The sequence below is a fragment of the Pipistrellus hanaki genome (assembly GCF_964339955.1).
Source record: "Pipistrellus hanaki genome assembly, chromosome: 15".
In the NCBI taxonomy this organism is placed as follows: domain Eukaryota; kingdom Metazoa; phylum Chordata; class Mammalia; order Chiroptera; family Vespertilionidae; genus Pipistrellus; species Pipistrellus hanaki.
In genome coordinates, this window is record NC_140517.1 from 1,614,505 (window position 1) to 1,642,277 (window position 27,773).

Sequence of the window (27,773 nt, forward strand, 5' to 3'; positions counted from 1 at the left end):
AGCTCACACCCACCTCCCTCAGCTCACACCCACCTCCCTCAGCTCACACCCCCCTCCCTCAGCTCACAACCACCTCCCTCAGCTCACACCCCCCTCCATCAGCGCACACCCCCCTCCATCAGCGCACAACCACCTCCCTCAGCGCACACCCCCCTCCCTCAGCTCACACCCCCCTCCCTCAGCTCACACCCCCCTCCCTCAGCGCAACACCCACCTCCCTCAGCTCACACCCACCTCCATCAGCTCACACCCACCTCCATCAGCTCACACCCACCTCCCTCAGCTCACACCCACCTCCCTCAGCTCACACCCACCTCCCTCAGCTCACACCTCCCTCCCTCAGCTCACACACACCTCAGCTCATACCCACCTCCCTCAGCTCACACCCCCCTCCTCACTGACGCCCGCTTTTCCTCTCCCACCCCTTCTCCTCCATTCCTCACACCACGGGCGGCTTTGGGGAGCATGAGGCAGTCATGTGAAGCTGCGTCAGGCTTAGGGGAAGGGCCCGCTCCTCTGGGGCCTCCCGGCCTCTCTAACCTGACCCCGCTGAGCCTCTCAGCTCGTGGGACTGGGAAGCTCAGCCCACTCCAGGAGCTGGTCCGCAAGCCTCCCACGGGCTCCCCAGCACAGGGCTGTGCACCGTGGCTTCTCCTGCTGGTGCCCTGCCCTCCCCGCCCTTCCTGCCCCGCCGGGTCCCTGCGGGACTGCCCCCTCTCAGTGCGAAGCTCGGGGCCTCCTCGGACCCTCGGAAGGACTTCCCGCCGCCCACACCACTGTGCTTGCACAGGGCACCCACCCCCTGCACTGTCTGGCCATGACAGCGGCAACCTGTCCATGGTGGGTGGGGGGGCATTCCATAAAATAAGGCCCTGGGACACCCAAAGTGCCGAGCTTTTAAAGGAAAAAAAAAAAAAAGAAAAAAAACCATTGAGGAGTCATCACAACGGAAGGGAGTGTGGGATCCTGGCACAGAAAGGGGCATTGGGGAGGAAACGGAGCCTTTTCAGTGGGGTCTACAGATCAGACTTCCCAGTGGTTGTCATTGAACTGATGCGGACGCCGCCCACGGGGGACCCTGAGCGCAGGGTGCGTGGGACCCTCTGCTCCGGCCTGGCAACGCTTCTGCACGCCGGAGCTCGGTTCGCCCTGGACGGGAAAAGCATCTCCACCCGCTGTGACCTCCACCTTCCTTCCAGCACAGCGAGGGGGCTGGTGTGGCCGGGTGAGCGAGGCCCAGGGGAAAGCTGAGGTCCGGAGCGGGCCTCGGCGCACAGGGTCTGCGCCTCTTTTCGCGTAATTACGACGCGCGGCTCCGCCAGGGGGCGGCGCGCGGCGGCGGCGTTTGAGCCCCGGGGCGGCCCGTAGCGCCGGACCGGAAGTGCGGGCGCCGGGCTCGGAGGTCGGACGGCGGCGCCGGCGGAGGCACAGCGCAGGGCCGCTCGGTCGGACGCCGCCGCCATGTCGTCGGGGAGCCCCATCCAGATCCCCGGCCGCCTGCCGCTGCTGCTCACGCACGAGGGCGTGCTGCTGCCCGGCTCCACCATGCGCACCAGCGTGGACTCGGCCCGCAACCTGCAGCTGGTGCGCAGCCGCCTGCTCAAGGGCACGTCGCTGCAGAGCACCATCCTGGGCGTCATCCCCAACACGCCCGACCCGGCCAGCGACGCCGCCGACCTGCCGCCGCTGCACAGGTGGGCCGGGCCTGCCCCTGAGGCGGGAAATGGGGGGCGCGGGTCTGCCTCCAACATGGGAAATGGGGGGCCCGGGTCTGCCTCCAACATGGGAAATGGGGGCCCGGGTCTGCCTCCAGCATGGGAAATGGGGGCCCTTCCCTGGGAGGATCAGGAGGCCGGGAGCCGCTAGGACGAGCTGTCACTGGTAACCAGGGGACCTGAACCCCTCCCGCCCCAGGTCTGAGCTCTCCGGGGCGCGCCATCCCTTCTCCCCGTCACTCTGACCTCTTCCCTGGACACCGGCCCCCCGCACGTATTACTGCTTTCCCGCCCCGCCCCGCCCCGCACCACCCCCTCCGCTAACTTTCTGGGGTGCCTTTCTTCCACACACCCGTCTGCCCCCCTCCCCTCCCCTCCCCTCGCCGCCCTGCTTTCCTCCCCGAGGGCCTTTCCTGCTCACACCTGCCCTGGCGGCTGTCCCTGCGCCCTCCTGGCCGCCTGCCGGTCCGCAGGCCGCGGGCCAGGTGGGGTCTGAGTGAGGGGCCCTGTGCCTGCCCGTCCTCCTCCACCTGCTCTCCGGGGACTCGGCTCCACCCGGCGGGTGCGCCGGGCGGTTAAGGGAGGGCTGTGGGTCCCGGCTCTGCACCCAGGGCGTTGGATAGGCAGGTGCTCGGTCCAGGCCGTGGCCACCAGCCACCTGTGGCCACCCAGCGCCGGTCCCCACTGGGATCCCGTCCGCACTGGCGGCCGCAGGTTGCTGGCACCGCCCTGGTTCAGCACGGAACGTCCCGGGTCCCAGACAAACCCCTCCGTGGGCCGCAAGGGTACGCAGCCCGCTGGGTTTTGAAAATGTGGAACGAAAACTAACTGTTTAACTTAGTAACTCCATTACTAAGCGAGTACATTTTACAGAGTCTGGCTCTTTGCAGTTCAGTAAAACGTGAGCATCTCGCCGTTCCTTCTCACTTTATGACGTGAGTGCGAGATGCCGCGTGTGGCTCTCGTGATTGCGTTGGACTCTGGGGGCCAAGGTTCGCCCTCGGCAGATGCCGCGGTCGCCTCGGCCGCTGCTCCCGCCCTGAGTCCTCTCGGGATGTGGTCAGCTTAGAGCCTCGTTCACCTGCGGTGACCCTCTCTCAAACCGGGGGTTCCTGGCCCAGTGGGTTTGGGGAGCGTTAGGAAAGCCTTGTTTTCATCCCAAACTGGGCGGCTGTATACATGTTTAAAAGGAGACACCAGCCCTTGCTGGTTTGGCTCCGTGGATAGAGCGTTGGCCTGTGGATGAAGGGTCTCGGGTTTGATTCAAGAGCACTGTTTGTGCAGAGGTGGGCCCGGTGAAGGGGGGGGGGGGGGAGGCAGTAGGGGGCATGCAGGCAACCAGTCAGTGATTCTCTCTCATCCTTGATGTTTCTCTCTCTCTCTCTCTTCCTCTCTGACATTATATATATATTTATGTATATTTTTTTAAAGGAGATTCCATAGCTTTCTTCACATTCCCCTCCCCTCCCAAAACAAAACAAACCCGCCAGCCCACGGTCCACATTGCGAAAGCCTGGCTTCTCTCAGCACCTCGCCCCCCTTGGACCCGCTCTGGCTGGAGTGGGATCGGGCACTTTCCGAGTGTCCGTCAGCGCTGGCACATTGTCCTGGCTCCTGGTCTCCCTCCCAGGACCCCACTCCAGACCCCACTCCCTTCTCCTACCGCCCAGCACGCCCTGTGCCCGGGCACCTAGTTGCCTGCTGAGCCCACAGTGGCCTTGATCAGATTTTTTATTTTCTTTCCACTGTGGGTAGGTCTGGGGACTGCCCACGGGCACGCGTGAGTTTCAGAAGCAGGTTTACCAGCCCCGCCTGGCGGCTCAGTTGCTGGGATCATTGTCCCATCGTCTCTCTCAAGTCAACAACAACAACTAACTCCAAAAACACATCCTCTGGGGAGGGCTGCTTTTCCTGACATAGATCTAGCCCTGCGTGAGGCGTGAGGGAGCACTCAGGGGCGTCACTCTGGCAGGTTTGAGGCGTGTTTCCCTCCCCCGTGCCAATCCCTCCGCCATGACAGCAGCTGATACTCTAGCCCCGTGGTCGGCAAACCGCGGCTCTCGAGCCACATCGGCTCTTTGGCCCCTGGAGTGTGGCTCTTCCACAAAACACCGGAGAAGTGGCGTTGGAAGAAGTTTAAGTTGAAACAATTTGGCTCTCTAAGGGATTTCAGTCGTTGGTCTGTGGGTGTCTGGCTCTGTGGACGGATGAGTTTGCCGACCGCGGGCCTAGCCTCTCGGGCCCAGAAGTACCCGTGCTGTCCTGTCGCTGCCCTGGTTTCACTCGCATCGCCCTGGGAAGACTTGTAGGCGTTCGAGTTAGGAAACATACACCAACCATTCTCTCTGTGCGGCCCCCCTCCCCCCCCCTCATTCTATCTTTAAATACATGTTTTTATTGATTTCAGAGAGGAGAGGAGAGAGAAGGAGCTAGGACCATCAACGATGAGAGAGAATCATGGATCGGCTGCCTCCTGCACGCCTCCTACTGGGGATCAAGCCCCCAACACGGGCCTGTGCCCTTGACCGGGATCAAATCCGGGACCCTTCCGTCCGCAGGCCGACGCTCTATCCACTGAGCCACACGGGCCAGGGCCACACACCGGCCATTCTTCATAGAATCCAGCGTTCTCAAGACCCACGGGGCCTGGCAGTTCTAGAAATACCGCTCACTCCTTGGACAGCCTGGGTAGCAAGACCCCCTGCGTTCCTCCAGATCGGCAGCCAGTGCCCTTCCCTCCGGTCTGACCGGAAAGCACCCCTTCCTTAAGAGTGAAACCTCCCGTCACGCAGGGCCTGCGTGGTGGCCAGCGCTGCTCTGTGCCGCTGCCCACACCCTCCCCGGCAGTTACCTGCGCTCCCAGGCGGCGCCGGGCTGCAGGGCGGGCGCGGGCTCCCTCTGCTGCCGTGGGTCCTCCCGCCGCCCGGGTGGCACTGCCCGGTTTTCAAGGAGCAGCCGGAGCCCGTTTGCCCCGGGCTCCTCGTCACCGCGGGAGCGGGGCCAGGCGCAGACTTCCTGGGCCACCCCCTCTTTTGCATGTCGGCCCTGGTGGCTCGCCCTGAGGGTAGCTCTTGGCCCGGCCACCTGAGGACACCCGTGTGGTGGCTCCCGAGGACGCCTTGTTCTCTGAGGGGAATGGTCCTGACTCCGCCGTCCCTGAGCCCTGTCCGCCCAGGTACCCGGGCTGCCTCCCCTCCGCCCCCGTCAGGCCCCAGGCTCTGTGACTGCGGCCTCGGGGCCCGGTGACAGCATGCCTGTGCACACATGGGCTCCTGCTGCGGTCTCTCAGCCCCTCTGCTGCTCCCAGCCCCAACGCGTTTCCTGGCGACTGTCTAACCCAGTGGTCGGCAAACTCATCCGTCCATGGAGCCAAACACCAACAGGACAACGACTGACATTTCTTTGGAGAGCCAAATATTTTTTTTTTAAATATATTTTTTATTGATTTTATACAGAGAAGAAGGGAGAGAGATAGAGAGTTAGAAACATCGATGAGAGAGAGTCATCGATCAGCTGCCTCTTGCACACCCCCTACTGGGGATATGCCCGCAACCAAGGTACATGCCCTTGACCGGAATCGAACCCGGGACCTTTTAGTCCCCAAGCCGATGCTCTATCCATTGAGCCAAACCGGTCCCGGCGAGAGCCAAATGTTTTAAACGTACGCTTCTTCTAACGCAGGGGTCTTCAAACTTTTTAAAGTAGGGGCCAGATCACGGTCCCTCAGAGAGCTGGAGGGCCGGACTATATGAACTACTAATTCCTACTGTAACACCTCGGCTGCGCTCACTGCCCAAAAAACCTGGCGGGCCGGATCAGACTCCTCTGCGGGCCGCATGTGGCCCGCGGGCCGTAGTTTGAAGACCCCTGTACGCCACTTCTTCAAAACAGACTCGCCCAGGCCGCGGTGTTTGTAAAATTTGGCTCTCAAAAGTAATGTCAGTCGTGAAGCATCCATCTTATATAAAAACTGCTGTTTGAAATTTTAACCCTGCTTTGTGGCTTCTGTAAATGCGTGCTTGCTAAGACTACTCCCACTTCAGAGAGGCCGTTAAACCTTCCCCAGACAAGGTTATCAGCGCTGGCGCCAGGCCAGGCCTCTGGTTGAGGTCTCAAGTTCCCAGTACATACGGGCTTTTTAAGAACTTGCAAAAGGGGGCCAGAAACACTCCATATTTGGGAGACAAAGAGGGTAAAAACATATAAATAGGGAGAATTCCTGCATGTTGGGGCCCAGAATTTGAGAGACATTTTCCTCTGGACCCGCGTGTAATAAATGTAGCTCCATCTCTCTATTGCTTTGTTCTTTTTGGTTCTCTGTGACCGTTGAACTGTTGATATTTGGCTCTGTTGACTAATGAGTTTGCCGACCACTGACCACGGCAGCGTGTAAGCGTGACTCTCATTCGCACGGGAAACCAGACAATGTGTGACTCCCCCAGGCGGGCTTCTGGCTACCTGCCGCCCCCAGGCCACATTTTCCTAAGGGGGGGCACTGAGTCCGAGTAAGGGGTTCAGGGAAGAACCCCGTCCCCCGTGAACCTCGCCAGGTTTGTCTTTTCCTTCAGCCTGGAGCCTCCCTCTCCGATGGCGGAATCACGGTGTTTGCTCTGCGGGAAAACCCGTTGCTGGCTCCTCTGGGCCGGACAAATATACACTTAACCCCCCCCCCCCCCCCAGTGCCAGCTGGAAGCCCTGGGGCCAGGGATGCGGTCTCCGCTCCTGCTGCTCCTGTGGCCGGACTGGAGCTGCTCCTGGGGCTGCGGGGCCGAGGGCAGCACTGCCTGCTGCGGGGGGCGGGACGGGAAGCAGCCAGGTGGCTCCGCACCCTCCGTTTTCCAGCCCTGACTGCTTCTCCCGCCAAACTGTCTTCTGATCGTTGGGGTTAAGTTGCTGCTGAAATCCGACGTCACCCTGTGCGCGGGCAGGATGGGACGGCGGGACAGGTCCCGCTCAGAGCGCACTGTGTGGAGGGAAGCCGGGCACAGCCTGCAGGCGTGACTCTGAGAGCCTCCACGTGAGCCACGCAGAGGCAGGCATCGCGCTGAGAGGATCGCGCTGTCTGAGCTGCGCTGTCCGTGCGCTGTTCGTGTGCCGTCTGTGTGCTGTCTGTGCTGTCCGTGTGCTGTCTGTTTGCTGTCCGTGTGCTGTCTGTGCTGTCCGTGTGCTGTCTGTTTGCTGTCCGTGTGCTGTCATGTGCTGTCCATGTCCGTGTGCTGTCCACGTCCGTGTGCTGTCCATGTCTGTGTGCTGTCCGTGTGCTGTTCATGTGCTGTCTGATGTCCATGTGCTGCCCGGGTCTGTGTGCTGTCCATGTACTGTATTTGCTGCCCATGTGCTGTCCGTGTGCTGTCCGTGTGCTGCCCATGTGCTGTCTGTGTGCTGTCTGTGCTGTCCGTGTGCTGCCCATGTGCTGTCTGTGCTGTCCGTGTGCTTTCTGTGCTGTCCGTGTGCTGTCTGTGCGCTGTTCATGTGCTGCCCGTGTGCTGTCCGTGTGCTGACTGTGCGCTGCCCGTGTGCTGTCCATGCTGCGCTGTGTGAGGGGCAAGGGCGGGCTCTTGTGCAGCCGTTTCCCAGGTGTTGGAGCCCTGGTCCCCTCCCTCCTTTCTGAAGTCCCGGCCTCAGGGGCCTGTGCCCCTCGCCCCGCGTTCGGAGACGGGATCCCAGAGCAGCCGGTCCCGCCTGGCGCCGGGGGAGGCGGCGGGCGGCTCCGTGTTGGCCGAAAGCTGTGCCGGGCCCGCTTCTCAGCTGGTCACGCGTGCTGTTTCCATGTAAAGCCTCTTAAATGCCGATATTCCGGTGCGAGCCTGCCTCATGCCCAGTGGGGAATGAGCTGAGACCACATAGCTGTCAACTATAATACATCTCCACAGTTCAGCACGGCCACCTGCTCTCGGAGGGGCACGGGAGCGGCCGTACCAACGTCACAGCCGGGCCCCCGCGGGGAGCTCAGCAGCCAGTGCTCGCTCGCTCCCGGGGGCCTCCTCCGGCGGGCGGGCGGTGTTGGGGGGGGGGGGGGCCTGCGGGCCCGGCGGGCGGGCGGTGTTGGGGGGGGCTGTGGGCCCGGCGGGCAGGAGCATTGGTTGGGGGGCTGCGGGCCCGGCGGGCGGGCGGTGTTGGGGGGGGGGCTGCGGGCCCGGCGGGCGGGCGGTGTTGGGGGGGGCTGCGGGCCCGGCGGGCGGGTGGCGTTGGGGGGGGGGGCTGCGGGCCCGGCGGGCAGGAGCATTGGTTGGGGGGCTGCGGGCCCGGCGGGCGGGTGGCGTTGGGGGGGGGGCTGCGGGCCCGGCGGGCGGGTGGCGTTGGGGGGGGGGGCTGCGGGCCCGGCGGGCAGGAGCATTGGTTGGGGGGCTGCGGGCCCGGCGGGCGGGCGGTGTTGGGGGGGGCTGCGGGCCCGGCGGGGGGTCTAAGGGGCTCGGTGTGTTTTGCAGGATCGGCACGGCGGCGCTGGCCGTGCAGGTCGTGGGCAGCAACTGGCCGAAGCCGCACTACACGCTGCTGGTCACGGGCCTGTGCCGCTTCCAGATCACGCAGCTGCTGAAGGAGCGGCCGTACCCCGTGGCGCAGGTGGAGCAGCTGGACCGGCTGGAGGAGTTCCCCAGCACGCTGCAGACGCGGGAGGCACTGGGCGAGCTGTCGGAGCAGTTCTACAAGTACGCCGTGCAGGTGCGCCCGTCCCCGCCCGTCCCCGAGCACCCTCCCCGTCCGTCCCCTCGCCGCCGGGCAGAGGGCCGTGCAGGTGCGCCCGTCCCCGCCCGTCCCCTCGCCGCCGGGCAGAGGGCCGTGCAGGTGCGCCCGTCCCCGCCCGTCCCCTTGCCGCCGGGCAGAGGGCCGTGCAGGTGCGCCCTCCCCGTCCGTCCCCGAGATCCCTCCCCGTCCGTCCCCTCGCCGCCGGGCAGAGGGCCGTGCAGGTGCGCCCGTCCCCGCCCGTCCCCTCGCCGCCGGGGAGAGGGCCGTGCAGGTGCGCCCGTCCCCGCCCGTCCCCTCGCCGCCGGGCAGAGGGCCGTGCAGGTGCGCCCGTCCCCGCCCGTCCCCTCGCCGCCGGGCAGAGGGCCGTGCAGGTGCGCCCGTCCCCGTCCGTCCCCTCGCCGCCGGGCAGAGGGCCGTGCAGGTGCGCCCGTCCCCGCCTGTCCTCTGAGTGCCCTCCCCGTCCGTCCCCTCGCCGCCGGGCAGAGGGCCGTGCAGGTGCGCCCTCCCCGTCCGTCCCCTCGCCGCCGGGCAGAGGGCCGTGCAGGTGCGCCCGTCCTCGCCTGTCCCCTCGCCGCCGGGCAGAGGGCCGTGCTGGCAGGCGGTGCCAGGCCGCGTGTGTTAGCGTGAGCCAGTAATTCACCGTCACGCGTGCATTTCAGTGTGCTCACCTCTGGGCTTGTGCCTCAGTCTTCTAGGGCAGGTTAGCCAACCCTTTCCAAAACGTTTCCAAAAAGTATTTCTAGAATTTTCCTTATAACGCCCGGTGTCTCCAAACCAGATAGTAAAAGCTTAGAAGTACTGCCCTCGTCACTCACTGTCTGGGCACCGACATGTAAGTCACGCTGGTCACCGGGAGGGGCGGTGAGCACGCCGGGGGCGGTCTGAGCCGGGCCGCGGTGAGGGGTGGGCTCGGACTGCCCCGCGGCGGCGGCAGCGGTAGGAGACAGGGCCTGCTGTGGCTCTCCGCGCTCCTCCTGTCTCACCACTCGGCCGTACCGGAGGGCCACGCCAGCAGGGGGCGCAGCCTTTGTCCGGCCGCGGGATCCCGGTTACCGACGGCCCCCGGAGCTCAGCTCTCCGTTTATAGGAATCATTTCCAGCTGATGAGGCACTCGGGTCCTCTTTAATCCAAGGCCCTGTGAGCGGCCGTGTTCCAGCTCCTGGCCGTTAGCCTGAGAGCGCCGGCCGTCCGAGCTCTCCAGACCGGCGGCGGGCCGGGTGATGTGAGCGTGCCCGAGCTGCAGGGCAGCGGTCACGGTGTCTGCACTTCCTCAGTGCCTGTGTGCACGTGTGTGCGCGCGTGCGTAAGAAAGCAAACGGGCAGGTGGTTCATAGTTGGTGAGTTTAGGAGAAGAATTTATAGTTTATTGTACCATTGCAACTTTTCCATAAATTTTAATTTTTTTCTAAATAAAACCAAAGATTTACGTACAGCCTCTCGTCAGCATTAGCGTTACCCACGTCAGAACCGTCTCTGCTTTCTATTCCGGTTGGAACCGTTTCTGCTTTCTGTTCTATTCCGAGGCCCCCCCGGACGGCCGCCCGGCAGTCGGCGGGAGCCCGCAGTGACCCGCTCTCTCCGCAGCTGGTGGAGATGCTGGACATGTCGGTGCCCGCCGTGGCCAAGCTGCGGCGCCTGCTCGACAGCCTGCCCCGGGAGGCCCTCCCGGACATCCTGACGTCCATCATCCGCACCAGCAACAAGGAGAAGCTACAGGTGCGGCGCGGCAGGAGGCCTGTCCCGGCCGGGGGGCCGGAGCACGAGGCTGGGCCTTCGGGCAGGCGCCGGAGGCGCACAGAGGCCCCGGGAGGAGTCGGCCTGACCGTAGAAGGCATGGCTTTTCCGCGTTGTCAGCACAGCCCTTGTCAGTTCACGGGGAGCGTGAGGCAGAGAGCAGTAACCCGGGTGGACGGTCCACCTGGTTTAAATACATAACATACCCCGGCCGCCGTTTTTACACTCCAGGGGCCGCGCCCTCCCCCCGTGTGGCCGCTGGGGTTCCTGGCGTCGCTTACGTAAGCCTGTGACACGTTGCTTGTCATTTTCCCCTTCTGTGTCTCTAGAGGGAAATGAGTTTTAAGACACTTGAAAAATTATCCAAGTTCGGGATCTGAGATGCGCATGTTTCCCCCCCACATGGTCACAGTTCTCTCGCAAACTTACTTTTATAGTACCTTTAAGCAGCCTGCTGTATTGAATCTTCTCAGAACATTTAAGCTAGTTTTTGTTTATTTTTTTTTTAAAATACATTTTTATTGATTTTTAGAGAGAGAGGAAGGGGGGGATAGAGCAATAGAAACATCGATGAGAGAGAGACATCACCAACCAGCTGCCTCCTGCACACCCCCTGCTGGGGATCGAGCCCACACCTGGGCATGTGCCCTGACCGGGAATCAAACCCGTGACCTCTCTGTTCCTGGGTCGGTGCTCAACTGCTGAGCCACACCAGTCCGGCTAAACTAGTTTTTATGAAAACCGCCCTCCTTCCTGTATCGTTCACTTAATACTTAAATCCAGCTGTTGTAGCAGCAGGCGCAGCTGGCGCGAGCAGACGGAGTAAGCAGGGACCCAGCGCCCGGGAGGAGCGGGCGGCGGCGGGAGCACCCTCCCCTGCTTGGGGCGCGAGCAGGGAGCGGTTACGCTGTCGGTGGGAGCGTGTCTGCGGCAGACTCACCGGTGGGGGCGGCGGGAGGTGCTCCGGTCTCTCCCGTATGTACAGCTTCAGGTGCGGAGCCTGGAGTGTGTGAGGCCTGCCGTGCAGACACGGCCGAGGCTTCAGGGGGTGATTCTCGGAAGGAGGGGCCCCAGCGTGTGTTTTGTCCAGGCTCTCGGAACAGTCCACGGCTGACGTGGCTGTGCTGGCCGCAGGGAGCTGCGACCCAGACGGGGGTGTCTGCCCGCGGGGCGGTGGAGCCGTGCTTTCGGTAACGGCTCGCTCTCGCTCCAGATCCTCGACGCCGTGAGCCTGGAGGAGCGGTTCAAGATGACCATCCCGCTGCTGGTGCGGCAGATCGAGGGCCTGAAGCTGCTGCAGAAGACGCGGAAGCACAAGCCGGAGGACGAGAAGCGGGTGAGTGTCCTCGGCGCGGCCTCAGGGCCCATCGGCACGGACAGGAGGGGCCGTGTGGTGTGTTTGTTTAAGGAAAACATGGGGCCGCCCGGCTGGCTCAATGGCTGAGCATCGACCCAGAAACCAGGAGGTCAGGGTTCGATTCCTGGTCAGGGCACAGGCCCGGGTTACAGGCTCCATCCCCAGTGGGAGGCGTGCAGGAGGCACCCGGTCCATGATTCTCTCTCATCGCTGATATCTCTCTCTCTCTCTCTCTCTCTCTCTCTCTCTCTCTCTCTCTCTCTCTCTCTCTCTCTCTCTCTCTCTCTCTCTCTCTCTCTCTCTCTCTCTCTCTCTCTCTCTCTCTCTCTCTCTCTCTCTCTCTCGTTCTCCCTTCCTCTCTCTTGAAAACTCAATAAAAACATGTTTTTTAAAAGGATGACTTACCAAACCATTTTGTTTTTTGCCAAACACTGTGTTTTCTATATTTCCAAAATGAGCAAATACCTGCTGGGTTGCACGTTTTTCCGGGGCGAGATGTTCAGAGAGACGAGGACCGTCCGTGCGCTGTGCCACGGCATGGCTGTTTCCAGCGGACGGGCGTTTCGATTCTCTTTCAGTCAAACTGCACCTTCTCTGTCTCAGCCCGAGGCTCAGCCTCCGCGTGCGAAGACAGCGGCCGCACCTCCCCAGAGAGCTTTCACTGGGCTCACACCACCGTTTCCTCTTTTTAACTTTCTGTCTTCATTGTTGGAAGCATGGCCGATGGCCCCTTCTCTCCCCATTGCCCCCTTCACCCCACCCCTCCCACCCGTCGGTCCGTGGTCCCTTCCCTGTCACACGTGACACTTCCGTGGAGGCTGGGCCGGGCTGTGGCTGCAGCAGGAGGGAGGGAGGGGGAGGGGGGCCTCCGCCGGGGACACGGCGGGAGCAGCAGCCGCGCAGGCTGAGCCGCAGGGCGGGGGGCCCTGGCGCTGACGCCGCCCTCGGCCGCAGGTGATCGCCATCCGGCCCCTGCGGAGGGCTGCGCACATCCCCGGCGCCCTGGAGGAGGAGGAGGAGGAGGAGGAGGAGGACAGCGACGACGTGGTGCTGCTGGAGCGGAAGGTGCGCTCCTCCAGCATGCCCGAGCCGGCCCGCCGAGTCTGCCTCAAGGAGGCCAAGAGGTGAGCGCCCCCCGCCACCGTCATCCGCTCGTGCCCCCCCCCCCCCCCCGTGTGCAGGCGCCGTCCACGCGCCGCGCCTGCTCACGGGCCGTGGTGCCCCCGAGGCTCTGGGGGTCCTCACACGGGTCCCCGCCTCCCTCCGTGTGCGGGCGCCATCCGCTCACTGTGCTCACGGCCCGTGGTGCCCCCCGGAGGCTCTGGGGGTCCTTACACGGGTCCCCGCCCCCCCTCCCCCCCCCCCCCGTGTGGGGGCGTTGCTTTAATTTTGTTCTGTAATATCCTTTAGAGCACATGTGTCAAACACAAGGCCCGCGGGCCAAATCCAGCCCGCCAGGCCTTGCAATGTGGCCCGCACCGCGCTGCCATCACTGCACTCCGCTGTCAGTTTATGACATTGTCAGTTTATGACTGTTCAGTAAACCATTCGGCCCGCGATTTAGGCTGGATTTTAGATTTTGGCCCCTTCTCTGATTGAGTTCGACACCCCTACTTTAGAGCAAAACAAATGTGCTATTTGCCAGATTTTTAAAAAAAAGACTTTTTTAGATTTATTTAACCAAATGCAGGGTGTCCCCCAAAAATGTATGTACACCGTAATGGCTGAAAGCTCAGCTTTGAAACTGAAATGCATTTTTTTTTTTAAATATTTCTTTCTTGATTTCAGCGAGGAAGGGAGAGGGAGAGAGTGATAGAAACCTCCATGATGAGAGAATCATTGATTGACTGCTGCCTCCTGCACGCCCCCTACTGGGAGTCAAGCCCGAAACCCGGGCATGTGCTGGGAGGGAACCTGGGACTCTTCAGTCCGCAGGCTGGCGCTCTATCCACTTGGCCACACCAGCCAGGGCACAGACTGAAACGTGTTTTAAAATAAACACTGCTTTTATAATTATTCAAATCGTGTGTGTTCATCTTTTGTATACATGACATTCCTGCCCAAGCCGTGGGGGAAGCTTGGCTTTTCTGTTTTTATGGGGTTCTTGGCTCTTGGACACCTTGGCGATGCGTTCTTCCTCCACAGGCTCAAAAAGATGCCGCAGTCGATGCCGGAGTACGCTCTGACCAGGAACTACCTGGAGCTCATGGTGGAGCTGCCCTGGAACAGAAGCACCACCGGTGAGCCCTCCGCCGCGCCCGTCACCGTCCGCTCCCTCTCCTGTCCCCGCGCCGCGGCTCCCCAGAGGCCCTGGGCCCGGGTGAGAGACGGGGCCTCGTGGTGGGGGACACGGGACCCCCGGTTCCATCGCGGGCGGGGGCTGTTTCCGTGGAAGCCGGAGCGCCCGGTCCCGGCTCCCGGCCGCGCTCAGAGGGAGGGCGTGTCCCGTCACCGCTAAGCCATCGGGGCTCCGCGGCCTCGGGGGGCTCCTTCAGCGAACCCCGGTGCCAGACGCGCTCGGTCGCCCGCAGACCGGCTGGACATCCGCGCGGCCCGAGTGCTCCTGGACAACGACCACTACGCCATGGAGAAGCTCAAGAAGCGGGTGCTGGAGTACCTGGCCGTGCGGCAGCTCCGCACCAGCCTCAAGGGCCCCATCCTGTGCTTCGTGGGCCCGCCCGGCGTCGGCAAGACCAGCGTGGGGCGCTCCGTGGCCAAGACCCTGGGCCGCGAGTTCCACAGGATCGCGCTGGGCGGCGTGTGCGACCAGTCCGACATCCGGGGCCACAGGTGCGTGCCTCCCCCGCCGCTGCCTGGGGGTCAGACGTGGTTGTGGGGAAGGGTGTGCTTTTACATCTCCTGTTCCGTTTGCCGGTTTCCAAGTCGCTGGCCTTAGGGCCGGGAAACCTCAGGAACTTCAGAAAGTGGTCCTTTCATTCTTTGTCTTCGTGCTCACGCCTCTGCTGCACGGAGGGTGCTCTGGGCGGCGCCTGGGCTTGGCGCCCCGTGTCGGTCACACGTTCCCGGGCGGGGTTCCCACTGAGCAGGCCCGTCCCGCGGTTTAAAACAGCGGACACAGAGCGGCTCTGTCTCCCTCCTGCTGCCCTCCTCGGTCCCCGGCCCGGCTCCGGCCTGCGGTGTTTCCGTTTCCCGGAACGGCCAGGCTGGGCGCAGCGGCTCCTGCACCACGGCTGCCCCTGCCAGGCTGCCCCCGCCGTGGCTGCCCCCGCCGTGGCTGCCCCCGCCGTGGCTGCCCCCGCCGTGCCTGCCTGTGCCATGGCTGCCCCCGCCGTGGCTGAGGGAAGAAGGGACGAGGGAGCGGACGCTGCGGGCCTCTCGGGGCTCGGCGGCCTCCCGGCCCGGCCCAGGGCCCCGGGTGGCACCGCTCCTGCCCGGCGGCCCGAGCCCACGCGCTGGCTCCCACAGGCGCACCTACGTGGGCAGCATGCCCGGCCGCATCATCAACGGCCTGAAGACGGTCGGCGTGAACAACCCGGTGTTCCTGCTGGACGAGGTGGACAAGCTGGGCAAGAGCCTGCAGGGCGACCCGGCCGCCGCGCTGCTCGAGGTGAGGCTGCGGCCCAGACCGTGCCCGGCGAGGCCGAGGGGACTCTGCTGGTGTGTGCGCTTGTGTGTGCGTGTGTGCCTGTACCTGTGCCTGTGCCTGTGTGTGTGCCTGTGAGTGTGCCTGTGTGTGTGCATGCATGTGCCCGTGTGTGTGTGCCTGTGCATGTGCCTGTGTGTGTGTACATGTGCGCGTGTGTGCGTGCACGTGTACCTATGTGTGTGCATGTCTGCGTGCGTGTACCTGTATCTGTGCATGTGCGTGTGCCTGTATGTGTACATGTGCCTGTGCATCTGCCTGTGCGTGTGTGTGTGCATGTGCCTGTGCGTGGCGGGGGTTAGGCTCGGAACCAGGTCCGTGCAGACTGGAGTCAGAAGCAGTTCGAGATGTAAACTTAAGTGACTTAGAGAGCTTTCTCTTTCCAGTAATTCTCATTTTTTCCTCGTTTATTTTCATCATATGGTTCCACAGAGTGACACTGAGGTGCTGCTCTGGAACGTGGGCATGTCAGGGAGGGCGGGTCTGTGTTAGCCGCCGGCTCCTGACAGCCACGCCAGACCAGCCGCCACGTCCTGCCCTGGAGCCGCCCCAGTGGTTCCGCGTCCCCCTCCCCACAGGTGCTGGACCCGGAGCAGAACCATAACTTCACCGACCACTATCTCAATGTGGCCTTCGACCTCTCCCAAGTCCTCTTCATCGCCACCGCCAACACCACGGCCACCATCCCCGCGGCCCTGCTGGACAGGATGGAGGTCATCCAGGTGCCAGGTACGCGGGTCACGGGGAAATGCATGATGGGATGTTTCTTCCCCGCCTTTCTGGATGCAGCCCTCAGCGTTGGGGAGCTGTCCTCAGCAGTGGGGAGCAGCCCTCAGCGTTGGGGAGCTGCCCTCAGCAGTGGGGAGCTGCCCTCAGCAGTGGGGAGCAGCCCTCAGCAGTGGGGAGCTGCCCTCAGCAGTGAGGAGCAGCCCGTAGCAGTGTGGAGCAGCCCTCAGCAGTGAGGAGCAGCCCTCAGCAGTGGGGAGCAGCCCTCAGCAGTAGGGAGCAGCCCTCAGCAGTGAGGAGCAGCCCTCAGCAGTGGGGAGCAGCCCTCAGCAGTGGGGGGAGCAGCCCTCAGCAGTGGGGAGCAGCCGTCAGCAGTGGGGGGAGCAGCCCTCAGCAGTGGGGAGAGCCCTCAGCAGTGGGGGGAGCAGCCCTCAGCAGTGAGGAGCAGCCCTCAGCAGTGGGGAGCAGCCCTCAGCAGTGGGGGGAGCAGCCCTCAGCAGTGGGGAGCAGCCCTCAGCAGTGGGGGGAGCAGCCCTCAGCAGTGGGGAGCAGCCCTCAGCAGTGGGGAGCAGCCCGTAGCAGAGGGGAGCAGCCCTTAGCAATGGGGGGAGCAGCCCTCAGCAGTGGGGAGCAGCCCTCAGCAGTGGGGAGCAGCCCTCAGCAGTGAGGAGCAGCCCTCAGCAGTGGGGAGCAGCCCTCAGCAGTGGGGAGCAGCCCTCAGCAGTGGGGAGCAGCCCTCAGCATTGGGGAGCAGCCCTCAGCAGTGGGGAGCAGCCCTCAGCAGTGGGGAGCAGCCCTCAGCATTGGGGAGCTGCCCTCAGCAGTGAGGAGCAGCCCTCAGCAGTGGGGAGCAGCCCTCAGCAGTGGGGAGCAGCCCTCAGCATTGGGGAGCAGCCCTCAGCAGTGGGGAGCAGCCCTCAGCAGTGGGGAGCAGCCCTCAGCAGTGGGGAGCAGCCCTCAGCATTGGGGAGCTGCCCTCAGCAGTGAGGAGCAGCCCGTAGCAGTGTGGAGCAGCCCTCAGCAGTGGGGAGCAGCCCTCAGCAGTGGGGAGCAGCCCTCAGCAGTGGGGAGCAGCCCTCAGCAGTGGGAAGCTGTGAAGAGTTGGTTTGCCCACTCAGCGTCTGGCAGGCACACGTGCGCTTGTTGGCTTTCACCCTGATGGACCGGGCGTCTCCGCGGTGAATTCTGGTGGCCGTTTCAGATGGGACTTAGCGCGAAAGAATGGTCAGTTTTGGAATGGAAAGACACTTCTCTCTGAAGCAGTTCCTAACATCACAGAAAAAGTCATGTTTTTCAAAGTCAGAAACCAGTTTCTCGCAGTCAGTTTAGCTTCCTGTCCGTCTTTTCCTGTGTTGCCCTTCGCTGGGAAAGGCGACCCTTCCGCCCGCGGGGTGAGGGGCCGCCTGCACCGCCCGTCACGCGTGTGGGTGGTCTGCCTGCGCTGGGAACCGCGGCCGACAGCCGGCTTTGGGGCTTTCGTTTTGTTTTTTCTTTAGTTACTAACAGTAAATGCACCTCAGTGTTCACCTATTTTAACGTTCAGATTTCTCCCTAGGAGACACGTAATGTCAGTGGGTATTTGTTAAAGTGGAAGTGGAGTAGAATCTAAATATATCTAAGTCTAAGTATATTCAGGTTCTCACATAATTCAAGTGTGTGTTTCATTTCAATCTGAAATACAATTCTATCAAGGGGACGCTCACTGGATTTCTCAGTTTTCTGTGAGTCCTGCCCGTCCCTAACTTAAAACAGGGCGTAGTTATAAAGTAGGATGGAGGAAAATACCGCTCTGGGCCTCTTCCTGAGACTAAAACAAGTCAGTCACGGAACTAACTGCCCAGACCTGCAGCTGGAGGCGGACAGAGGTGAGACCAGCGTGTGTGCGGCGGCCGTGTGCTGGCGCCCATTCCTGCTGGCGGGGTGGTCTCCTTACCCCTGCTGGCCTGTTTCCTCTCCTGCTCACCAGCTGTCTTCTTGTTCTTCTCCTTTTCTTTCTTTTTTTTTTTTTTTTTAATGTAGCTTACTGATTTTTCACAGAGAGGAAGGGAGAGGGATAGAGTTAGAAACATCCATGAGAGTGAAACATCGATCAGCTGCCTCCTACACACCCCCCACTGGGGATGTGCCCGCAACCCAGGTACATGCCCTTGCCTGGAATCGAACACGGGACCCTGCAGTCCGCAGGCTGACGCTCTACCTACTGAACCACACCGGTCAGGGCCTCAGTTCATCTTTGTAACGTTTGCTTGTTCCATGGAAAGGGGGCGGTTAGTTTAGCAGGAATTTTTCTTAACAGGTTTAAAGACAGAGCAAACCTGTTCTCGTTGAGGCGTTTAAAGAAGCAAGAGCTGCATCTTTTAAACGTGTCTGCTGCACACAGCTCCGACCGGGAGGGCAGCGTGGAGGGGGCGGTTTTGTTGCTCAGGTTTCTGTGGGCTCTTCCCAGAACCCGCTGCTCATTCAGTTCAGTGGCTGTGTGTGAAGTCCTTTCCGGTTTGCTTCAGTTCGTGCTAAAGAAAGGGTGCGTCTCCTACTGACTAACAGATAGAAACCAGCTGTGAGCCGAGGAGCACTCACCCGGGGCTCCCACCGCGAGGTTTTCCTCCTCTTCCCTGAGAGGCAGATGGTCCAGAAGGTCTCAGGTGCTGTGCTCGGCACAGGCTCCTTCCTGTGGGGAGAAGCCGGAGACTCTAACAGGGTTGGTGGGAGGATAAACGTCCATCTTCTGATCGGATGGTCTTGGTTGAGGTTGTGCCTCCATCCGGTCTCAGAGGCGTGGCCCGGGCAGCCGGGCCTGGCTGACCGCACGCCCCCTCCAGGGTACACGCAGGAGGAGAAGATCGAGATCGCCCACCGGCACCTGATCCCCAAGCAGCTGGACCAGCACGGGCTGAGCCCGCAGCAGCTGCAGATCCCGCCGGCCACCACCCTGGGCATCATCACCAGGTCAGTCCGTGCCCGCGGCTCCCTTACCAGGTCCCCCCCGGCGGGCGCAGTCACCGGTGTGCGCCCGGCTCGGCGTCGGCAGGGTCCGTCCGGGCAGCACTGAGTGCCTCCACAGCCAAGGCCTCCACCGAGCCCGGAGGCCCTTCCCACGGGAGCCGCCCAGGGGCCCTCTGGCGATGAGAACCCGCCACGTGCAGACACGGAGGCACGGCTGACGCCCGAGCTCAGAGCTCCCTCCCTTCACGTGTGAGCGGCTGCCTCCCGGCTCCTGTTTGGAGTCATTCCCGTTTCCTCTTCTTTTGGAGGCTTTCATGTCCTTCGCTCTCACCTGCGGGAGCTGACCGGGAGCAGAGAAGGGAGGTGCCTCCCACCGGCTCCCAGGCGGCAGCTGCGCGGTCCGGCCGGTGCGCGGGGAGCTGGGGGAATGGAGCCTGCAGTGGCTCCCGCTCTCCCCGCCGGCCTTGCGGGCTGTTGCATCACCGCCCGCTGTGTGGCATCTGCAGGCAGCCCTGCCCCCTCTCCCCGTCTTTCCCTCCTCTCCCCCCACCCCTTTAGGGAACCTCAGGCTTCAGGAGAAGCGGCTCCCTGTGCTGGCTTCTGACCTGGAATTAGCCAGTTGGGGCGCTGAGGCCTCCCGGCCGCCCGGGAAGGCCGTTTACATTCGCAGCAGCAGGGAGGCAGGCTCTGACCTGGGGGGGGTGCTGCTGGGCAGTGGGGAGAGGTCCGGGAGGGGTTTACAGACAGTGTCCGATCCGAGCAAGCCGGTCCGAGTTTCAGGAGGAGACTCGCCTGCTGGCGGCCCGGCTGTGAGGTCTGAGGGGAGTCCAGTCGGGTGGCTTCGTGGGGTCTGAATCGGTGGATGGGAGTCACCATTGTCCTTCCCGGTGTGGCCTGGAGAGCCGGGTCTTCTCATCTGAGTCTGCCGAGGCCGCTGGGCAGGCGTAGGGGGCGCTGGCGGGAGCGGGGTGTCCCTATTCGTCCCGCGGCCACCGCAGCCAGCTGAGGTCCTCACCGGGCTGACCGCCAGCACCTGAGTGCGGTGTCCTCCGGGGGGGGCCGTGGCCCCTCTGTGGCAGGTCACCGCTCCCACGGGCACTGGTGGAGCTTCCTTCAGGGTTCACGGGCATAACGGGTCCGCGTGGCACTGTGCAGTGCCAGGCCTGCTCTTGTTCAGAACGCTCATGTGAGCGTGGCCTGCTGCTGCGTCCTGCGGGGCCCTCACCTGGCTTCCCGCGGCCGTTCTGCTGTCCGGCGGTTCCCCGACCGCGTCCTCCGTCCCCTCCGCTCTGTGTAAGGGGAGGGGTGGCCGACACACACCTGGCTGTCCCGGGACAACAAGCCGGTCAGAAGGAAGGTCAGTGGGAGGCGAGGTGCTCGAGGAGAGCAGCGAGGTGGACTGCGCGGTGGCCGCTGCGGTGCAGGCTGACCGTCACTCTGTGCGGCCGATCTCCCAGGCTGAGCCTGTTCTCTGGCGCAGGTACACCCGGGAGGCGGGCGTGCGCTCCCTGGACAGGAAGCTGGGCGCCATCTGCCGAGCGGTGGCCGTGAAGGTGGCCGAAGGACAGCACCGGGAAGCCAAGCTGGAGCGTGCCGAGGCGACGGAGGCAGAAGGTGTGTGGCCCTCGGCGGTGCTGGGGCAGAGGGGCGGGGTGGGGCGGGGGTGTGGGAGTCCTGGAGTCCGGGCGCTGGCTCCCGGCCTGTCAGCGTGCGGGAGGCAGCCTGCCCTCGGGAGGGACTGCGCCCCGGGCCCTCCTTCACAGACCGCACAGGGCAGCATGTGCCTCCTCCACCTCGTGGCCCGTAAATAATCACCGACCTCTGCAGCGCACCAAGAACGATTTAACAGGGGAAAAAGGTGTAATTTTGATTGATTTACAAAAGAATAATAATTGTTATTACCCTTTCGCTCCAAAGTGACTTTTTTTAAAAAATCAGGTGCCTGGCTGGTACTGCTCAGTGGTAGAGCATCAGCCCACGTACCAAAGGGTCACAGGGTCGATTCTTAGCCTATGTTTCTCCCCCCCCCCCTCCTCTTTCTCCCCCTCTCTCCTTTCCACTTCCTCTAAAAATCAGTGGGAAAAATATCCTTTTGGTGAGGATTAACAGAAAAATAAATAAAATTTAAAAAGCAGGTGCTTATACCTGCACCTGAGGATCTCTGCTACCAGGAGCTAACCATCAGATGGACCTCAGTGTGTGCATGGCTGAGAGGACACAGCTGTTGCTCAGCCTGTTGGTGGCTCAGGACGGTGTCCACGGGCTGGCCGCTGGGCTGGCCGTTGTCGTGTCTGTATTTGATGGTCTAGGGGAGCAGGGTCAGGGCCCCTGGCTCCCAACCGGGTGTTGCATGTTAGTAATCTGGCGGCACACGGGTGAGAACCTCTGCTTTAAGGCTACGGCTCTGCTGATCTCTAATGTGCCGGTTCTGGGTGCCCGGGCTGTTGTTTGGGCATTCAGAAGGGTTCGGCAGTCCGGAGGAAGGCTGTGGGTGCCTGAAGTTAGCGTCCAGAGGTGAAGGATAAGTTTGAAAGGCTTTGGGGCTCAGAGGAGCCTGGCTGAAGAACACCAGGTTCTCCTTGTCTCAGGACCCCTTGCTTTTTATTAACACAAACCGTCCTAAGGCAAGGTGGAGACTACACTTCAAAGGCAGGGCTTCCTACAGAAGCATTGTCGGCTTGGGGAATAGCCTATGGCTGTTCAGGGGTTTGGCCAACAGGAGGCAATACCATGTAGATTAAGATGCCCTGAGCTGTCTGGCAGCAAACAATCAATTCAGTGCATCTTTTCCAGGTTTGGGGAAGTGCCTTAGCCATCCCAGTAGGGATGTGACTCAGCCCTTGTTGAGACCCCCAGTTCCATCAGCCTTTTGGGGAGACTCCTGCAGTTACGGCGTGCTGGCCCTGGCGTCTGGGTGTTCCTCTGGTCAGGCTGCTGGGAAGTCTGGGTGCCGGCAGCTCAGAGGTTCGGACAAAGCGAGCATCCACGCTGCCGCGCAGACGGGCAGGTCTCTGTCCTGGCAGAAACGTTTTCTCGCCATCGTCTTCGACAGCAGCACAAGTTAAATGTCATTTAGGTTACTTTTTTTTTTTTGAGAGAAATGACGTGGAGATGGTGATGGGGAGAGAAAGGGAAGGGTTCTATCACCGGAATTCACTGAAGATGTTAACCCGTTAGCATGGTCAGCTCCCTGCCAGGCCTGTGCAGCTCTGGGAAGGAGCCGGCGTGTGGCTGAGGAGCCGTGTGGCTGAGGAGCCGTGTGGGTGCGGGCTCGGGGGTGGACTCACACCTCTTCCCCGCGCTGTTCTGTGCGTTTCCCAGCAGTATAGGCAGAAACGGAGCCGCCCAGAGCCCTCCTGTGCCCGCCGGGTCTGTGGGTGAGCCCTGCTCCTGGCTCTCTGACTCCCATTTCCTGTGAGCTCGAACCCATCCCCATCAGCTTCCGGGGTGTGGCTGGCTGCTCTGAGCAGCCATTATCTTCCTTCTTATTCTTCTGTTCCTGTGGGGTTTTCCGTTATTAAATTCCTTGTCGTTTTAATAGGACTAGGAGAGGAAGTTGTAAGATAAACACATGTTCAGCCCACCATTTAACAACCTGGGTTTTATAAAAGTGCCTGCGTGAGCAGCAGCCTGTCCAGCATGGCGGGGTGGGGGGGGGTGGGGGGGGGGGCGGGTAAGAGCTGTGAGCTTCCACTGTAACATGGTTCGGGAGACGTGACATGCAACAGGGGGTGTAGTTAACATGGTGATAACTCCGTGAGGTGCTGGACCTGTCAGGGTGGCCGCTCTGTAAGGTATAGAGTAACGCTGTGCCCTGAGCTAAGGTTACACTGTGTCAGCTGCAACGGAACCCAAGTTTGAGCCCTGCCGGCGTGGCTCAGGGGTGGAGCCGGGAGCCAGGGGCGGTTTTCTGGAGGAGATCAGCCTGAAGCTGACAGCACAGGTTCCAGTTTGAGGTCAGTGTGGCAGGTTCTTTGTTTCTCTGCCTTCCCGGAGGAGGCTCCCGGACACATTGTCTCCCTGGCCGTGTCCTCTGAGGCTCAGGCCTCTGTCCTGTGAGAACAACAGCCACTGCCATCTCCGCCCCTTCTCAGGCAGAGTCCGTTTAGGAGAAAAACAAAATAAAATCTCAGTTGTTTTCATAAATGCAGCCACTCTCTCTCTCCACGCCTAAGCGGGCTGGGTGCATGGGTACACGCTCATGTGTGGGTCCATGCGTGCACGCTCGTGTGCCGAGAGTGAAGGTGTAGACCGCATTCCACCGTGTGCGCCTGTCGCCGGTCCCCGCGCTGGGCTCTCTGGGGCAGGGGCTGTGGAGCGGGCCTTTCGGGCGGGTTGGTCGCTCTCAGTGCCACAGCGCCCTCTGCTGCGGGCCCAGCCTGGGGGCACGAGCAGCGTGCCCGCAGCCCACACTGTCTGGGCGGTCAGCCCCAGGCTGGTTTGCTGGCGGCCGTGTTTGGGGACAGACCGTCTGTCTTGCTTTGAGGTGAGCTCCCCTGCTTCCTGCTGGATGGACCTTTTGTCACATGACCACTCGCCGGTTTAGGAGCCAGGAGGGCCGGGAGGGAGTGTCTCAGCCCCAAGGGAGGTTTGTGGAGAGGGCCGTCTCACAGCTGAGCTGAGCTCACAAAAAAGGTGCCGCCTCCTGCGCTCCGTCACGTTCAAGTTCTTGTTCCTGTCGGGAGACGGACGCCCGATGGGCCCTCTGAAGAGGGAGGTCTGGGCCTGTTGGCTGGGAGTCGCACAGGGTCGGCGGCCGCATTGGCCTCTCCTCTCCGAAGGCCCCGGGTGGAAGAGCCAGGCCTGGTTCTCGGCTGAGGAACATAGTGTTCCAACAGGCGAGCCGGCCGGTGGCTCAGGGCTGAGCATCGACCTCTAAACCAGGAGGTCAGGGCTCGATTCCCCATCAGGGCACAGGCCCGGGTTGTGGGCTCGATCCCCAGTGGGGGGCGTGCAGGAGGCAGCTGATGCGCGATTCTCTCTCATCACTGACGTTTCTCTCTCTCCCTTCCTCTCTGTGAAATCAGTAACAACATATTAATAACAATTTTAAAAGACACGCCGGGTAGCTGCCCCCGGTGCACAGTGAATGGGGAGACGGACAATAGTCCAGCTCGGGGCTGCTGAGAGGCCCCCTCTGCCGAGTCCCGGCACGCGGGCGGTTTCCGAGCCCCGGTGTGTCCTCCGGCCGGGGCGCGGGTTCTGACGGCGCCTCCCGCAGGCGGAGAGCTCTCGGACGACGCGGAGCCCCAGCCCGTCAGTGACAGCGGCGCCGCCGGCCTGGCCCTCCCGCCCGAGATGCCGATCCTGATCGACCTCCACGCCCTCAAGGACATCCTGGGGCCCCCGATGTACGAGATGGAGGTGAGCGCCTCGCTGGCCGAGCCCCCCTCACCCTGCTCTTCCTGAGGGCGGGCCAGGGCTTCTCCGGGACCACGGCCACCCTCGGGCTTCACCCCTGCGCCCAGAGCGTCAGCGCAGCCCGGCCTGCACCCCGCTCAGCCCGCCGCCCGCCGCTCCCAGTTCCAGAGGCGCTGGGTGGGTGTGCTGGGCGCGCCGACCGGTGTCCGAGAGGGGCCAGGGTGGCGGGTCATCCCCTGCACCCGGGCATTTCGTAGCCGAGGTACGTTCACCTCTCTGGCTGGCCGGCGAGGCCCACGGCCCGGAGTTTGCAGTGGAGGGCGGCCTCTGAGCGCCCGGCCGGGCCTGGAGCCAGGGTGAGCGCAGAACAGTGGAGAGAGGACTGGGAAGTGGCAGGGAGGCCCTCGGTGGGTCCGAGGGCTCCCGCTTCCTGAAACGGCCATGAGCTAGTGCTGGCTTCGGGCACACGGCAGGCACAGGCGGTGAGGTGGCCGGCAGCCAGCGGGCTTGTCCCGGAGGACAGGTGTGTGGGCTGCTCCGGGCCCCCCGACAGCAGACGTTTAGGTAAAAGGCTCCTGAGAGAGGCCCCGTGAGCTCAGCGCCTCCCCCAGGAGGCCACGCCCAGCGATGGGAGCTGACACCGGCCCTGTGGGCGGGCACCGGAGTGCGGGTCCTCACCCGCCCCCTCCTCTGCAGGTGTCCGAGCGCCTGAGCCAGCCGGGCGTGGCCATCGGCCTGGCGTGGACGCCCTTGGGCGGGGAGATCATGTTCGTGGAGGCCAGCCGGATGGACGGCGAGGGCCAGCTGACGCTCACGGGCCAGCTGGGGGACGTCATGAAGGAGTCCGCCCACCTCGCCATCAGCTGGCTCCGCAGCAACGCCAAGAAGTACCACCTGACCAACGGTGAGTGCCGGGGCGGTGGGGCCGCCGAGCCGAGCCTGCGAGGGGCCGGGGCTCCGAGCCTGTGAGAGGCAGAGCCGGAGCCGAGCTGCGGCAGCCACACCGTCGCTGAGCGGCCTCTGGCAGCCCGGGGAGCTCGGGCCGCTCAGCAGTGCAGGCCGTGCCCCTCCCCACGTGGGACGGGGACACGGCCCCTCACGCCCCGGGGTCGCCGCCGTTAACGTGGTGAAGGGAGGAGTCCTTTACCCACGATGTGCTGCTTTCTTAGATTTCCCTTTTTAGGAGAAAAAGGGAAAAGTGTCAGTTCCCACATTAAAACCCTTCTTTCCTCTGTAAGCTTCTGGAAGTTTCGATCTTCTCGACAACACAGACATCCACCTGCACTTCCCGGCCGGAGCCGTCACCAAGGACGGGCCGTCGGCCGGGGTCACCATCGTGACCTGCCTGGCCTCGCTGTTCAGCGGGCGGCTGGTGCGGTCGGACGTGGCCATGACCGGGGAGATCACGCTGCGGGGCCTGGTGCTCCCGGTGAGTCCGTGCGCTTCTCCGTTTAAATCACCTCCTTCCGGTGAGAACCTGAGTTTTAAATACACAGAAAGTGCTTATAGCTATCCTGGTGACTCAGGTTGCACACTCCCGCCAAATCCCAGAACCATTTCCCAGGTCCCGTCTTCTAATTATGCTTCAGTCTGACTCGTTGTAATTTGTCCATTTCGATTCTCTGATGCTTCTTGATCCAGTTTTGGAGTTCGGTGTGTTTCTAGGAATGTACCCGTTTGGTCCGGACGGTCGGCTGTGTTGGCACGTAGTTCATCCTGTTTCCTTGTTCCTGCCTTTGTATTTCCTGGTGTCAGTTATCACTTCTTTCATCGCTGGCTTCCTTTGGGCTTGCTCCATGGTTCTGTTTGGAGACGGACCTTTTTTCTCTCCTCAGAGAACCGGCCATTGGTCTCAGGGCTCTCTCGTGTTGGTTTTCCCTTTTCACTCCATTTGTTTATTTCCACTCTTTCTCGTTTCCTTTACCCACTTTGGGCTTTCCTCGTTCTTTTTCAGTTCCTCTAAGTGTAATTAGGTTGAGATCTCCCTTTGTTCTCGAGGCAGAGCTGTAATGCTATGGCTTTCCCTCAGGGGACGGCGTTCTGAGACCGAGAGTGTGGGTTGTGTTCTCATTTTCACGTTTCACAGTATCTTCGTGTCTTCCTTGGTCTCGTGAACCCATCCATCGCATCGGAACATGTTGTTCAGCCTCCGTGTCTTTGTGTGTTTTTGCTTTCTGTGGACGTCTTTTGCAGCCCGGAGCCTAGGTCGTGGGCACCTGTGTCCTCCCGGGGGGTGGCCCAGTGGTCCAGCGCTAACCTGTGCAGGGGCGCCCCCTGGTGCACAGCTGAGCTCTGCGGGCGGGCGGGGTCTGCTCAGCTAGCAGGACGCTTTATCAAATCAGCCCCGTCAGCCAGCAGGCGAGAGCCATTTCTGCAGAGACCCTAAGTGCAACCTTGACAACAGACAGGAGCATGGACAGAAGAAAACCGGAATCTTTCCCATCAAAAGGATGGACTCTAACCTAACTGAAACCAAGAGCATTCACTGTCACTAACCTTTCCAGCAGCTTTCCCAGTTCACGTGTGACACGTTCAGACGCAGCGGTGACGGTGCTGGGCCGGGCGCCCTGCACGCGAGGTCACCGCCTGCGTCTCCTCCCCCGCAGGTGGGCGGCATCAAGGACAAAGTGCTGGCCGCGCACAGAGCCGGCCTGAAGCGGGTCATCCTGCCGCAGAGGAACGAGAAGGACCTGGAGGAGATCCCGGGCAACGTGCGCCGCGACCTGAGCTTCGTCACGGCCGGCTGCCTGGACGAGGTCCTCAACGCCGCCTTCGACGGCGGCTTCTCCGTCAAGGCCAGGCCCGGCCTCGCCAACAGCAAACTGTAGGCTCGGAGCTGGTCCGTGCACAGAGAGGGGCTGGCAGGGCTGGCCATGCACACCGTGGGTAAGCAAGACGCCCCTTCCCCTGAGCCGACAGCATGCCGCCCGGAGAGTCTAATAAACGATGGCACTGACTTCCTGTCTTCGGTGATCTCTGTCCCTGGGGAGGGGGGCACGGGTCCCACTGCGGCCCGGCAGAGCCTCTGCCACCTGAGGACTTGCTAGAAACGTCCCCTCTCCCGCCCCGCCTGAGCCCTCCCACCCACTCAGAAATCCGTGCTGGAGCCCCGGTGACTCGGACGTCCAGCCAAGGTCAGGAACGGCTGGCAGAGGCCCGGGCCTCAGATCCCCCTGGATGTGCCAGGGGCACTGGGCGAAGGTGGGAACACAGCCGTTAGACTCCGTGGAAATGACGTTTTCTGGTTGAGCACGCCTGCGGAGGCCCACACGTCCCCACGTAGCGGAGGGAAGCAGCACACGCAACATCATGCAGGCACACGTTAGAAACACGCCGGCCCCGAATGCCGGGCACCTTACATACAAAGTCCAGGCACCAGAGGGAGGCCGCCGACCTTTATGGGCTGGCCCCACGCCCGTCACCCTGACCCGCAGCCTCCCCCCGCCTGCCTGTGCCGAGTCCCCGCCTGCGGGCTCTCTGCTCCTCTCCCCCGACTCACCCAGGACTGGGACCACCAGGTCAGGTGGAGCTTCCTGGGCCACAGCTCTCCTTACCAGCGCACCGCCAGTGTGCTGTTCGCGGAGACTAGAACACAGAGGGAAATACCGTCCATTCCGACGACCATCCAGCCAGTAACGGGCTGCA

At 62.5% G+C, this 27,773-nt stretch overlaps 2 protein-coding genes across 2 annotated transcripts in view; one reads left to right on the forward strand and one right to left on the reverse strand.

Annotated features, from left to right (window-relative positions):
* ABCC11 (ATP binding cassette subfamily C member 11) overlaps positions 1-1,463 on the reverse strand; it is a gene marked incomplete at its 5' end in the record, with an annotated part of 38,274 nt that extends 36,811 nt beyond the window's left edge. The window contains 1 exon segment of the mRNA XM_084906853.1: positions 1,189-1,463. Coding sequence (XP_084762979.1) covers positions 1,189-1,463 — 275 coding nt within the window.
* On the forward strand, positions 1,362-27,085 carry LONP2 (lon peptidase 2, peroxisomal). Its single transcript, XM_084905481.1, has 15 exons — positions 1,362-1,694; positions 8,144-8,378; positions 9,988-10,119; positions 11,351-11,473; positions 12,449-12,618; positions 13,640-13,734; positions 14,026-14,284; positions 14,921-15,062; positions 15,677-15,827; positions 18,644-18,770; positions 20,248-20,381; positions 23,989-24,131; positions 24,825-25,032; positions 25,367-25,557; positions 26,735-27,085. Exons 1-15 carry the CDS (start codon positions 1,462-1,464, stop codon positions 26,954-26,956), a joined length of 2,565 nt encoding a protein of 854 aa, XP_084761607.1. The 5' UTR covers positions 1,362-1,461; the 3' UTR covers positions 26,957-27,085.
* The last annotated feature ends 688 nt before the right edge of the window (positions 27,086-27,773 follow it).